Raw genomic sequence first — 13902 nt, forward strand, 5'->3', positions numbered from 1 at the left:
CAAAAACTATATGTAATGAAATATAATAATCTTCTAGTTTGAATTTACTAAAAATGTACTCCTGTTTAGTTGAAGACAACGCTGCTATACTGGCAAAATATAAAACTCAAGTAAATAATAATTGCAATAAAAAAAACACAAAACAACCAACTGATAAAGACATCAGAGATCCTTTGGAAGTGAGGTAAGATTGATGATTTTCTCTATGGACTTCTGGTACAGAAGGTGTAGATTATTATTATTATTATTATTATTATTATTATTATTATTATTATTATTGATTTAGATCCACTAATATATATATATGTGTGTGTGTGTGTGTGTGTGTGTAGATAGATAATAAAAATACATTTCAACCTCAATATATCAAACAATTAATTGTTATCAGGCTCACTCCAGTTAGAATTGTAGTAGTTATATGACAATATAAATGAAACAGCTTTAATCTGAACAAAAACATGCAACCCTCTCTTCAAAATTGTAATGCTATCATTCAGGTGTGTGGTTAGGGACAGCTAGGTGCATGCTGGGAAAAACTAAAAGGGAAAGAAAGAGCACCATACCACAGGGCAAGGGGCATCCAGCGCGTCCAGGCCTGGCAAGCCTGGTTCACCTTTCTCTCCTTTAAAGCCTCGGAAACCCTGTTTATGAAAACCACCGTTTATAAGAACCAATGTGGCAGCTGGTTCAGTCCTCCTCTGGTCATTGCTCCATCCATCCACTGGGGGCAGAAGTTCCTTTCTTATTTATTTATTTTTTTTATTGTCTTATATTTTAAATTATTCACATAATAGGACAAAAATATTATAGTTTTAATAGAATAAAATTAAATGATTTTACACTCAAATAGAACTCAATTAGAAGAGATGAAGCTTAATTCTAAGAAGTTTAACAAAAACACAAACCCCAACTGTGGCCGTGACTACGAGGTCTGTTCGCTGAAGGGTAAACAGCTCTCAAAAAAAACAGCAAAGCAATTTCTTTGGTTTAACAAGTGTTTTTTGAAAGAATTTTGCATTTGGGTTTATTTTACATTTTGTTTCCTTGGCTTTTTTTGTTTATTTCTTTAATTTGTTTAAAACAATCGACATTTAAGATGGTACCACAAACTGAGGGCTGGACAGTATATGGGAGAAGAGGTCGCTCCCACAAACAGGGTTATCGAAACCCAAGACCTAGAACCTGAAAACACACACTGGAGGGAGATCCAGGGACCGGGGCACCAGGAATGACCCTGGGATGGAGCGCACATCTCCGTTTCCTCCCTTTAAGGGAGGACGGTGGGTATTTTCACCCAACCTCTTATACTAACCCTAACCCTAACAACCCTAAACCCTAACCCCATCGGAGCCCCCAGAGTATTCCTAGGGTGAAGTGTGGAAACGGATTCTTTGGTCTTTGACCGAACCCCCCCTTCCTAACCCTAACCCTAATTATATTATTTATTTAATTAGTAGTTTTTAGGTTTTTTTTTAATAGTTTTTATGTATAATTTTTAGTTAATCTTTAAAACAATTTATTACATTTTAAAAGGTTTTTCTAAATTGGAAGTTATGCATAGACACTCTAAGGAGTCAAAATTTAAAAAAAGAAGAGAGCACAAACAAGACGAAGCGGAGAAGTGGCCGGAGCCTAGGCGTCTATATGAACCAGACGTGCAGTCTCAGTCTGTGCGCTGAAGGGAAAACATTTCTGCACCAGACCCAACCACACTTAAATCTTTCTTAGTGCAATATGAAGTCGAACATGAAAAGTACTGATTTTGTGGGCAGCAATCATGAGTAGTGACAGCGCCCTGCGCGCAAAAACATGCAGCCACAAGGAGATGAAATGCACAATAACGTCACACAAACACAAAAAAGTAGCAGAAGACATGTATAAGAAAGCCATTAGCATACCGGAAATCTGCACCAATAATAGCAACAACAAATTCCCGCTGAAAACTACGACCGTTAAAATAAAACGTTTGCATTCCGATTTCACATTTGCCCACATGAAATTGGAATGTAAACATTAAAACCCATAGAAGCTCAGTACTGATCAACTCAGGTCCCTTCAACCAGGATTCATCTTCTCCATATTTGATAAACTGTGGCCCATAGACTCCTGGACACAGATCAGATCACTCAGACACAGATTAAAGTCAACAGGTTTAACAAAAGTCAATGTGAAGAACAACGCTGAAAACCTCGTGGCTGAGAACATCTTTCCTCCACGGAGTTGGTTCACTTGGACAACCCTACAGTCCAGAAGGCCAGATTTCCAGAGCTTCGATAGTTTACAGCAGAACATTTATACATTTTAAATCTTTTTCCTGCATTATACAGTAAACAAGTTTAGCAGAGGACTTAATTCCCCTGCTGGATGGCCTACCAACACCTCATCTAAATGCCACAGAGGGGCAGACAAGTCTTTACTAGGAAATGGACTTAAAGTGAGACAAACCAGAGCTAAAAGTCAAAACTGTTTCATGACATTTAAGATTATGCAACACTAAATACTGTTGGACACATTTGGTTAATTTAATCTGTCAAGTACATTTTTATGCTAACTGACCATAACAGATTATAATTTATTACAAACTAAGACATCCAGATGTAGTTTATCCAAAATCCCAAAGAACCACAAATCATAAGAACCACAGACAACACAATACCTGCATTTTATTTTTACCTGATAACCATCAAGACATTATGAAAAATACCCACATAAATCACAGCACAATATATTTTCCTTAAAAACCATATAATAGGAAATTAACCACAATATATACACATACACAATGATTTTTATATAGAACACAAAAACTGACAACTACTAAAAATAAAAAAAGTCAAAACAACCTGTACAAACCCACAAAGAATTACTCAAAATCAAAGAACCAATATAATTTCTATCAAAAGATTCTGTAAAGGCCCACAAACAAATGAACCACAGAAATGAACAAACATGAAAAACAACCAATATCATTGTGTAAAACACCAAAGTAGTAATCAAAGAGAAAAACACACAAATAGTTTAAAAAAAAAACAAAACAAAACAAAACAACACAAGAACCAAGATAAATATCCACTCTTTTATGTAAGACAAAAGATTTAACACAAATCATAAATTAAGCCACAAATTGTTTATCATTAAAAAAAAAAAAACTAACAGATCAAATACCCAGGGTTTTTTCCATGTAAAAACCATAAACCAAAAAAAAAAAAAAATCAGTCACTCACATTCGTTATTAAAGTAACTGAAGACCACAGCAAAAACACTAAAAACCACAAACTAAATCAAAACCTATATCCACCCTGATGTAAAATAAAAAGGATTTTTTAAATGACAATGTACAAACATTAGTATCTACAGAGCTTATATTTAGTTACATTAGGTTAACATTTTACACATCTTTAATGGTGTTTCCACAACTCGAGCTCTGTGCCCAACTGAAATAAACCCAAAGTGGTTAACAGGCTTCAGCTCAGGCCTGTAGGGGTCGCACCACCATCAAAACACCACTAACTAGCTGCACCTGAGCCAGCGCTTCAACATGAGGTGCCGAGTGGCCTACTTCACTAGATGAAGCATTTCATTTGACCAAAACCAAAGAAGCTAACAGCTAATAGGCTACAGCTCAGGCCTGTAGGGGGACCTAACAGGAGCGGGGTCCTGACCACAGGGCCTAGCTTGCCACACCCAGGCTAGAATAAAAAATAAATAAAACAGGAACACAAAATAAGCACAAAATTAACAAAACCAACAACACAGTTAAATATTTACAACACCACAAATCAACATACAAACTCAAAGAAAAGAATGAAAACGGGGACAGCATTAGCTTAACCCCAACCAAAGAAACTAATCAGGCCAAACAAAAGAGAAAGCAGGTCCAAACAGACAGAAAACAGAGGGAAAGGAGAAACCTAACACAGAACGGAACGGAACGGAACGGAACGGAACAGAACAGAGCTCCAAGAACATGAACTACCTAAACCAACACAGAGAACCTCTCCAGGGAGCAGTCAGAGAGAGGACTGAGCCATTTGGAGACCTTATATACTACACCTGGGTAAGGGGGAGGGGCTTAGGAAGGGCTAAGGGAGGGGCTAGGGAGGCTAACTGAGATGACACTAAGAACTGAAAAATAGAATCTTATTCTGGGATGTCTAAAATGACAATAAGGACTTAATATACTATATTTATTTATTTATTTATTTATATAAGTATGGCTGCTTGAAGACGAATTAAAAATATGTCCACTAGATACAAGCATTTGACCAAAACTACAGGGTCCACTTCAATGACGCAACTAACATCAGACAGTTGAAATGACAGGAAGTAAAAATGTTTCACATCAATAAGAAAATGTACATGTCTGTTTGAAGATGAAAAAGAAAGAAACACAGAATAACTGACAATATGGATGTGATTGACAACAGACCACTCCACCACCACCCCTCCCACTGCCTCCCATACACCAATCAGACCATGTACCTTGGTGTCAGACTGCCAATGAGCACAGACCCCAACCCAGGATGGCCAATCAGGGCTCTCCAGGTCCCACTTCTCACATGCTACTTCAGGAGCGTTGGAAAATACGCCGTCAGACTCTACTTCAGCAGGTTTAGATCCAACAAAAAGATCAACACAAGTGAATAAAGAATGAAGTTCTAAATAGGAGAGGTCATTTCATTGGTCCTTACAGCTGCTGAGGAGTCCAGATTGGACAATGTTCACTTCACTTTCTCACTAAATACTCTCTGAAGTAGACACTAAATGTCTCTGAAATCCTGTGGTCGGCCAACTGTTAGTGGTTGATCCAGATCAGTGTCAACTTTTCCACTTCTATTGTCTCAGATCTTTTCATGGTGATCACAGCCACTCCTTTGAACCTCAGCTTCTTTTATTGATTCTTCTTCTTCTTTGCTCAGCCAGACTGTAAAGACTCATCTGAAATTCCATTCTCATCTTTCCTACAATCTTTCTTCACTTCTACTGTTTTTCTTACTCGTGGTGATTTATGGAAAGAAAGAAAGAAATAGAACAACGCAAGAAATACCAGCAAATCCAGATCTTAGTGTGTATATCCTGAGTTGGAGTGACGCCACACAGACAGTGACATAGTGGCTAGCATACTTGTTATGCCATAATGCTGTCATTTTTACAACATTGTAATGTTATAATAGTAAATATTCTGTATATACTGTGTATATTACATGCGGCTCTTACATTCATGTCAAATTTTATGTTTGTGGGGTTTTTTATGCAATTTGAATCTCATTCCGATGGGCGTTGACACATTATTTCTTACTTCAATCTGCACAGAAGAAAAGATGTATAGAGCAAGTTTTAAGCGGGTTTGAGTTTTATTTTTTTTTTTTTTAAAGGGATGGGGCAGTTCATGTGTGCCCATGTATATCATGTGGCTCTTTGCAGTAACACGGTAAAAATTGTGGCTCTTAGCCCCTTAACTGTTTGGCCATCCCTGATCTGTCCTGCTGTTGGATGGTGGCTGGTGCCAAACAACAAACAGAGGTGGAGGATTGTCAAGCAGAGAGCTCCGTGGAGCAGAGGAGTCAGAAAGTGAAGGAAATCCTTGACTATATCTAAAACACATCTTTGTTTTCAAACACAAATGATGAAATAACTTCATTATGTGACGCTAAACGTCTCTGCTTTGGTGGACGGAACTGTCTGTATGTCTACATACATATATGTATATACATACATAGCTATATACAGTATGTATGTATATATATATATTTATATATATATATATACACATGCCCCTGGGCCCCAACTGCAAAAAAGTGAGCAATAACAGAATCACAGTGTGGTATAAAACAAAATTTAATCTACAGAGTAAAAATTTCAGATGTTGAAATAATTTTTGCTGCTCTGCTACTATTTATATCTGTATAGCTGCAGCTGTGAATCTGTGTGCATACAGTAGATATACTGAAATAAAAGGAAAAATACTGGAAGTGAGACAGACACAAACACAAAAACTGCACCGTGTGAAACAGTGACACGAGCAGAGTCAGTTTCCCATGGTGCTCTGGTTTGAGACAAACAAAAGAGTTTAAGCAAATCTATGTAGAAATCAACACAGCAAAGAAAATAGCAAGAATGCTAGAATTAAAAAAATATAGCTGTTCATCTCATGCCAGTCAATATATGCATATATACATTTTTAAGTCATGTTATATACTTTGTTTATCACAAATGTCATTTAAATAAATTGTTTATATATTACTCTGTTATCAGGAATTAATAAAAAAAGCATTAAGACTTACCATTCTCAATAAAGCACAACAAAATGTAACACATCACTCAGCGTCACATCCACAAGTAAACAGGAATAAAACAGTCTGTGGGGTTAGCACCGTTGTTTTGTTTGTCTCAGCGTCTCTGCTCGTGGTGCTGAGACAAAGACTGAGGTGACATGGAGTTCCTAAGATTATAATGTCAATAATGAAGCTGAATGAGTGAAATGAGCTGAAACATATTAGCAACACTGAGTCAGAAAATAATCAGTCCTCAGTGTCCATCAATCACATTTGAGTAAAGTAGGGCAAAAAAAAATCAGCCTCTTCTGGGTCAAATTCAGACATTGAAAAGGTGGCAACAACAGAAACAACAACATTGACTCATGCTGCTCAGCCACCAGTTGTGTTTTAACGCAGCAGGGCCGTGAGAAAAGAGCAGCAGCAGCAGAAGAAGACGTAGAAGAAGAAGAAACATGGATGATTGACACCTGCTGGGACTCCGACTGTATGAGAGTGTGTGTGTGTGTGTTCAGTTATAGATGTTAATGTGTGTGTAGGTTGTTGGTCTGTCTGTCTGTCTGTCTGTATGTATGTTCAGGTGTTATACAGGTACAGGTTAAACACAAACAGACACGTAGGAACGACAGGTCATACCAGACGGACTGAGGACAGGACACAACAACCTAGGGTCCAAATTCTAAAGAATGAAGAAGTTTTCAATGTGCAAATAATGTGAAATCAAACATAAAGCAACCACAAAAACCGTCTCCTCTGTGAACGTGAACGTGAGCTGAGGCAGCCTTCGTCACATCACGTGACTACGCCGTCTTATGACTTGAAGACGTGCACAGCCCTCACCACGTACTGCCTGCAGATGGGGCACTCACTCATCCTCTTGCCACACTTTGTGCAGGTGACCATGTGACCACACTCCAGAAGAACACAATCAATGGTGGCGTCCATGCAGATCCTGCAGAGGTTGTCATCAGGAATGGTCATTGGACCTCTTTCACCATCTACAGGGGGCAAAACAGATGAGGGTGAACGAGGGTAAAAGAACCTGACTCTCATGCACAGGGAGGACAACAAAAAGTGACAGTCAAAGTGACGAATATGAAAAATAAGTACCGGTACATTCTAAAGGTATTTCAAACAGTTCCAGGGCGGTTTTATCCTAAGTTATTTAGGTGCAGCAATGACCTTTCACCAATGCAACCTTAAACTCTGCTCTTGCACCTGCTTCACCATTACCCCTGAACCAGGACTTAGTCCTCCACACAGAAATTACTTGTTTTTCTGACCACAAATAAAAACAGAAGAAAAAAAATGCATCCCTTAATCCTGTCGTCTCCAACAACCAAATCAGACGTCACAACATCCCATAATGTCTTCTTTCATAGTTTTCCAAAGACTTGTGTTTTGTGTAATATATTTCTTTTCTTCAAACAGAAGTGTAATTCTACACAGTACTACACATCACTACTACAGTAGTAATTCTACACAAGCAACTCAAGCATTAAATATTTAGACTTTATAGGATAAAACAGGTCCAACAGAAGTTTGACCAGAGACAGAGACGTCCCCACAGAAGTTTGACCAGAGACAGAGACGTCCCCACAGAAGTTTGACCAGAGACAGAGACGTCCCCACAGAAGTTTGACCAGAGACAGAGATATGACCAGAGAACAGACACGTCCCCACAGAAATATGACCAGAGACAGAGACGTCCCCACAGAAATATGACCAGAGACAGAGACGTCCCCACAGAAATATGAGCAGAGACACAGATGTCTCCACAGAAATATGAGCAGAGACACAATGAGTAAAACAGAGTTCAGTGAGAACATGTGATGTGATGCTCAAGCTACAAAGATGAGGTGGACAGTGATGGAATGTGCAACCATAGCAACACTGGATAGGAATACACAAGCCTTACCTCCAATAGTTCCATTGCAGATGGGAGGGGGGGAGGCCACCACTTTATTGTGTGTGTGTAAGAAAAAAGGGAGAAAATGAAACCAAAAGACATTTTAGCATCTTACCCAATGACTAAAACCTGATGGATACTCAAACTATGGTAAGGTACCACAAGTGGTACATGGGCTCTCACTAGTGAGGATTCTTTTTTTTATTGTGTTAAAAGATGTTCTGTGTGTGTGTGTGTGTGTATGTGAGTGAGCGAGAGAGAGAGAGAGAGAGAGTTGTATTTTGTTTTTATCTTTTATGTGTTGTAGAAGGACGATGTACGTCAATGAACATTTAAAGATGAAACGTAAATGCACCCAATTGTAGCCAAAAGGCTCATTTCCATTGACAGTCCTCGTGCCCAGGGGCATGGTAATGTAGCATAGTAGCGAAACGCTATAAATTCCATAAAGGGCAAACAATTTACAGGACATCGTGTCAGTGGGTCTTTGTCTACTGCAGTGGGGAGGGCCCCCCAGGGTGCCCACTCTGTCTGTGTTTTCATGGTGGACAGTCTTGGCAGCAGGTTATGTTTTAAATGACACTGAATTTAGGTCATATGTTTTACTAGTCATGCGACCAAAATGTTTTCCATCTGGAATCTTTTCCTTTTCAAATACTGGTCTTACCTGAACAAGCAGGACTAGGTAGACTTGTGGTACTTCATCCGGCACACAGCTGGTATATGAAGTACAGCGGAACCTCGGTTCTCAAAATCCCCCAAATTTTGAACAGTTTGGTTCATGAACAAAATTTTAAACCAAAAATTGCCCCGGTTGTTGTACCATAACTCGGTTGCCAAACGAGAGACAATACCACACAAGCAGCAAGTGATCGCTGAGTGACCGAGTGTGTGGTGTCAGTCCACGCTTGGGACATATAAACACTAAGAACTGTTGATTCTGGTTTTGCTGGTATTTCTTGCGCTGTTCTATTTCTTTAAATCACTATGAGAAAGAAAAATAGTGAGAAGAACAGAAGAAGTGAAAAAAGACTGTAGGACAGATGGGAATGGAGCTGGTGTTTCAGAGAGGTCTTAGCAAAGTGGTGGATTTGTAGCATCATTAAGAAGAAGAACCAATAAAAGAAGCTGAGGTTCAAAGGAGTGACTGTGATCACCATGAAAAGATCTGAGACAGTAGAAGAAGTGGAAAAGTTGACACTGATCTGGATCAGTCGACTAACAGCCGGACGACCACAGTATTTCAGAGACAATCATTAGTAAGAAAGTGAAGTGCATATTGTCCAATCAGGACTCCGCAGCAGCCGTAAGGACCAATGAAATTACCTCTCTTATTTATAGCTTCATTCTTTATTCACCTGTGTTGTTTTCTTAATTATTATTATTTTATATTATCAATATATTTTTTTATATCTATGTTTTTGATCTTTAGATGGGGGACTTTAATTTAATTAATTAATGCTATATTTCTGGGGGGCTGAAACTAATTAATTGGTTTTGCGTTATTTTTAATGAGGAAAATGCAATTGAGATACGAGTGGAAGGACATACGTACAAGTGCTGATGTGGAACGTATTAAACTTGTATCTGTATAATATATTTCCATTGGTTTCGTGCATAAACCTGTTCAGAAAATACTGTTGAAAAAGTTTGAATCAGAAATCATCGAGGAACCGATTCATCCATTTTACATTAATTCCTATGGAGAAAATTGTTTCCATTTTCAAACTTTTCGGTTCTAACCCTAACCCTAAGTTCAAAAACCGAGGTTCCACTGTAATACTAACTAAATGCTTTCATTATCAACACTACATTGAAAAACTGGAACTAGCTCACCTGTGCGGACAGTACTGCTCACATTTTCCACTGCAAGAGAAAATTATATTTATTACTGCGCTGTGTGCTGCGATAACATTTATCATCGTGCCAATATATGCATAGAAAATATGCAGTTTTCATCCCATACAGTATTTACTGGTTGTTCTTAATACCTACATGATTTCCTGTTCTCCTCCGTCTCTCTGTATAGTCTGCTGACACGCTCCACCAGCTCCCACTTCTCACAGCACCCTGAATAATTGACAAAGTTCCTGGCCAGGATCTCCTTCAACTGTCGCACAGACAGGCCCTCAATGTCCCTTAGGCTGGAAATATCTGAGAGTGAAGCTCTAGCCCGACGCCGTGTAAGAGGACTGGACTATATGATTTAAAAAAAAAACAAAACATAATTCAGCTTTTTTATTTGCAATTTGTTAAAGGTGATTTTGCAAAAAGAAGAAAAGAAATAAAGCATTTGATGACAATAATAGGAAATGTGATATCATCAGGCCTGACAGTGTGTTTTGGTCTCGCTACATCTACAACATATCTAGAATGGTTTTGTATATAGCCCTGTGTAAGTTATTGAAAAATGATTGAAAGACGTTTGATGACCTCAGGGGTGTGCTCACTCGGATCCAGGTTGAGGAGAGAAACTGATGTGGCATCACCTATGTCCTGCAGACAAAACAGCAAAAAACAAAAAGTGGTAAACACTACATGTACTTTTCCAGATGGTCCACTATCCCTATTCTTTATCTGTCCTGTCTTAACTGCTTCCCAGATTCTCCGGGTCACATGATCTGATGAATTAATTTCCTGTACCCTCAGAAACAGAACAAATATGTTGAAGAAACTTGACAATTATATCAAATAATTGTGCCATCCGTTAGAAAAGCAGATCATTTAACTTTGTCAATGTTGTTGTTGTTTTTTGTTATAAAAAACAACCACACCTTTTTACACATACTACAGCTGCATGTTGTCGTATACGGGAAGTCCAACCCTCTGGTGACAGTGGCAGAGGACAGGAAACTTGGCAAACTGATCGCCATTCTGGACACATCCTCTGCACAGTGTCAACAGCAATCAGGAGTCTGTTCTGTGACTTTAGTATATAAAATTCTAAATTTAATTTAATAATAAAAATGTCAATAATAACACCACATGAAACAATAATAATTATCTTCTAATACTAATACTAACAATAAAAATAGCCTATTAATTTACTCATCTATATTACTACTCTCTATTCTTTGAATAGCAGCAATAACCCTAACACGGGTTATTGCTGCTATTCTCGTGTTATTCCTGTTGTTTTGGTGCTGTACTGCTGATGGAGCCCTCCCGAGGGATTAAAAAAGTTCCATCTATCCATCCATCCAGAAAGAGAGGTATATTAAGAATATTCATGCAGGTCCTATTATGTATCATGTACATTATGTATGTGTTCGCCTGTCAGTTAAAATCCAAAGTCACCTGGTTGGTATCAGAGCTGTCACTTCTGCTGAGTGGTTCCTCCTGAGAGTTAACAAAAGTTGACAACTCAGAGGCAGACTGTGTGGTAAACGGTGTATACTGGGAATGTAAATGGATGCTGCTCGACTCCTGCTCCTCTTCTTCCTCAATGCCTTGGTGACACAGTACCAAGTGTACCAACTCTTCTTTTTCTCTGCATGTGTCAGTTGGGACGTTATGAAGAAGCAGGTACTGACGTAGGTCCTTTACTCTAAGACGCATGAGTCGAGGCCGTTGAAAGGCTGTAGCCTTCAGCAAATGACAAGTGGCACAGATGCGCAGATTCTCCTGAAGTACGCAGCAGAGAGTACAGAAGCTCTTTCTGCAGTCGCAGCAAATGTACTTTTAAGGGAATAAAGGGAAAAAATGTATTAAACTGTTAAATGTCTTTATCAGTCAAGTACAGTTCTTTCAATATCACGAGTTTCATTAAATAGAATATTAAAAAAATAATAAAAAAAATTTCTTATGGATAGAGTGCTTTTAAAATCATTAAAAACTGGCCACCTACCTTTCTCCTGAAGACAGAGAAAGCCTGGGCACAAGACTTACAAACTGGACTTAAACTCCCTGAGCCGGTGGGCGGATAAGTGGAATATCCAGCACTGGGTGCGAATCTAAATGGACCAGCACCGGCACCAAAACCTGGCTGCTGGCCTCTGACAGCCCCAGTACCCATGACCTCATTCAGCAGACCACAGCATGAAGCCCACATGGACGAGGCCCCTGCCTGACAGTAACACAACATCTTCTTTTTGTAATTACTTCAGAAAATTGCGAGTAACTTCCACGCATGGTTAAAATAAACAATCGATAATGAACTGAACAAAATTAAACTGAATCAGATGACATGGACAACAACATTTAAGTCAACTGTCGTGAAACGTCAAAAATGCCTCCAAAGCATGTTTTACCAAGTTTTTTAACCACAATGAAACATTATCAGTATTTAAAGTAAATACTATGTCTACCCTGCTGTTACTTTACTTTTAGATACAAAAGTCTACGTACATACAAGTCTATCCTGCTGCTGTAACAACTGAATTTCCCCGATGTGGGATGAATAAAGTCTTATCTTAACTTATCTTAATAATGAAACAAAAGCAGCTAATGGTAAGAAAAATTAACTTAAGCTCACATTTGAGCTAGCTGCATAGTTTGTCTGTATAGATGTTCGTGTATTCGATAGCCGACTAACGTTTAAGTCGCGAACATAAAACTATGCAAGTTGTTCAAATACGAACCTATATTGGTTTTGTTAATTCTACATGTATGCAATGGCCAGGCTGTGGCCAGGACGACAACACAAACAAGCGTCAGAAGGCTACATCGCTAACATTAGCTTCAGGCTAATATAGTTATATTCGGAACAACGGTTGTGAAAAAATGCAAAACGAACCCTCATTGTAACTTTGGTGGTTCTGCTGTACAAATCCAGATTGCCCTTTTAAGCATTGCAATGTAGGCCGTGTGACGAGCCGAAGGCGCCTGTTAGTTTGACGACAATCGAGATCTGAACCAACCCGCAGCTCACTCTGTTCAGAGCGACTCATAGATATCATAACACTAGAAGTCGCCTTCAGCGTAAGACCATGCGTCGATACCGCCGCCATATTGGGACGGGCGGTCAGTAGCGGAGATGCTATTGACTGGTGTTGTGCTGTATATGGTTGCATTAACGAGCGTATGAAAATGACGAAGGTTCAAGGGCTAACCTCTCATAGGTTTTATTTTGTACGTTACCAAATTTTATGTTCTCGTGTTTTATTGAAATGCCCACACAGCAACAAACCTTCAGAGGATCGGTGAATCTATGGGTTCCATATTTCAATGATGGCCTCTGTGGACTGTGAATAACCAGCTACAGTAAGGAATATTTTCCTTAAATTGATTGACAGGCTATTGCATATATACACTGCTGATGACCAGTTCCAACAACAATTCCTTTTCTATCGTCATCCATGCTGATGATTAAAGTCCAGACTGTCCTGTTGACACAAACACTTAAGAACATAAGAAGCCTCTTGGCTGAGAGGTGAAACGTCTTCAAGAAACCTACTCCTTCCAGTTGCCCTCGTTGTAACTATTTTTTAGATAAGATGACCTTAAACAAAATTTTTGTTATATAATGAAAAGGCAATGCTTAACTAAATGTAAAAATCATGTAACTTTCAACTGGATCATACTAAGCACCACCAGAACAGGGGGTCCTTACCTATTTTCAAAAAGCTCTTACAGACCCAGCTATTCCGAGAGAACCTCTTTCNTAGCACTTTCCTGTACTTCCCTTATCCCTTTGCACTTGTCTCATAGCTTGATTGTTAATTCTCCTCTTGTCAGTCACTTTGGATAAATGTAAATGTAAAATACTGAACTGCCCAA

At 38.8% G+C, this 13902-nt stretch overlaps 1 protein-coding gene across 2 annotated transcripts; it reads right to left on the reverse strand.

Annotated features, from left to right (window-relative positions):
- Window positions 1–5820: 5820 nt before the first annotated feature.
- rnf34a (ring finger protein 34a) lies at window positions 5821–13084 on the reverse strand. Of its 2 annotated transcripts, XM_017043039.2 has the most exons (8): window positions 12920–13084; window positions 12032–12250; window positions 11482–11862; window positions 10618–10680; window positions 10180–10381; window positions 10021–10050; window positions 8194–8235; window positions 5821–7273 (listed from the first exon to the last, which is right to left on the reverse strand). In XM_017043039.2, the coding sequence occupies exons 1-8, from the start codon at window positions 12923–12925 to the stop codon at window positions 7086–7088; spliced, it is 1131 nt and encodes a 376-aa protein (XP_016898528.1). In that variant the 5' UTR covers window positions 12926–13084; the 3' UTR covers window positions 5821–7085. The 2 variants fall into 2 exon arrangements, with proteins under 2 accessions (XP_016898528.1, XP_024908919.1); XM_025053151.1 differs by lacking the exon at window positions 8194–8235 and having other exon boundaries at window positions 12920–13081.
- Between the last annotated feature and the right edge of the window lie 818 nt (window positions 13085–13902).

The sequence above is a fragment of the Cynoglossus semilaevis genome, chromosome Z (genome assembly GCF_000523025.1).
Source record: "Cynoglossus semilaevis isolate Cse_v1.0 chromosome Z, Cse_v1.0, whole genome shotgun sequence".
Classification (NCBI taxonomy): Eukaryota; Metazoa; Chordata; class Actinopteri; order Pleuronectiformes; family Cynoglossidae; genus Cynoglossus; species Cynoglossus semilaevis.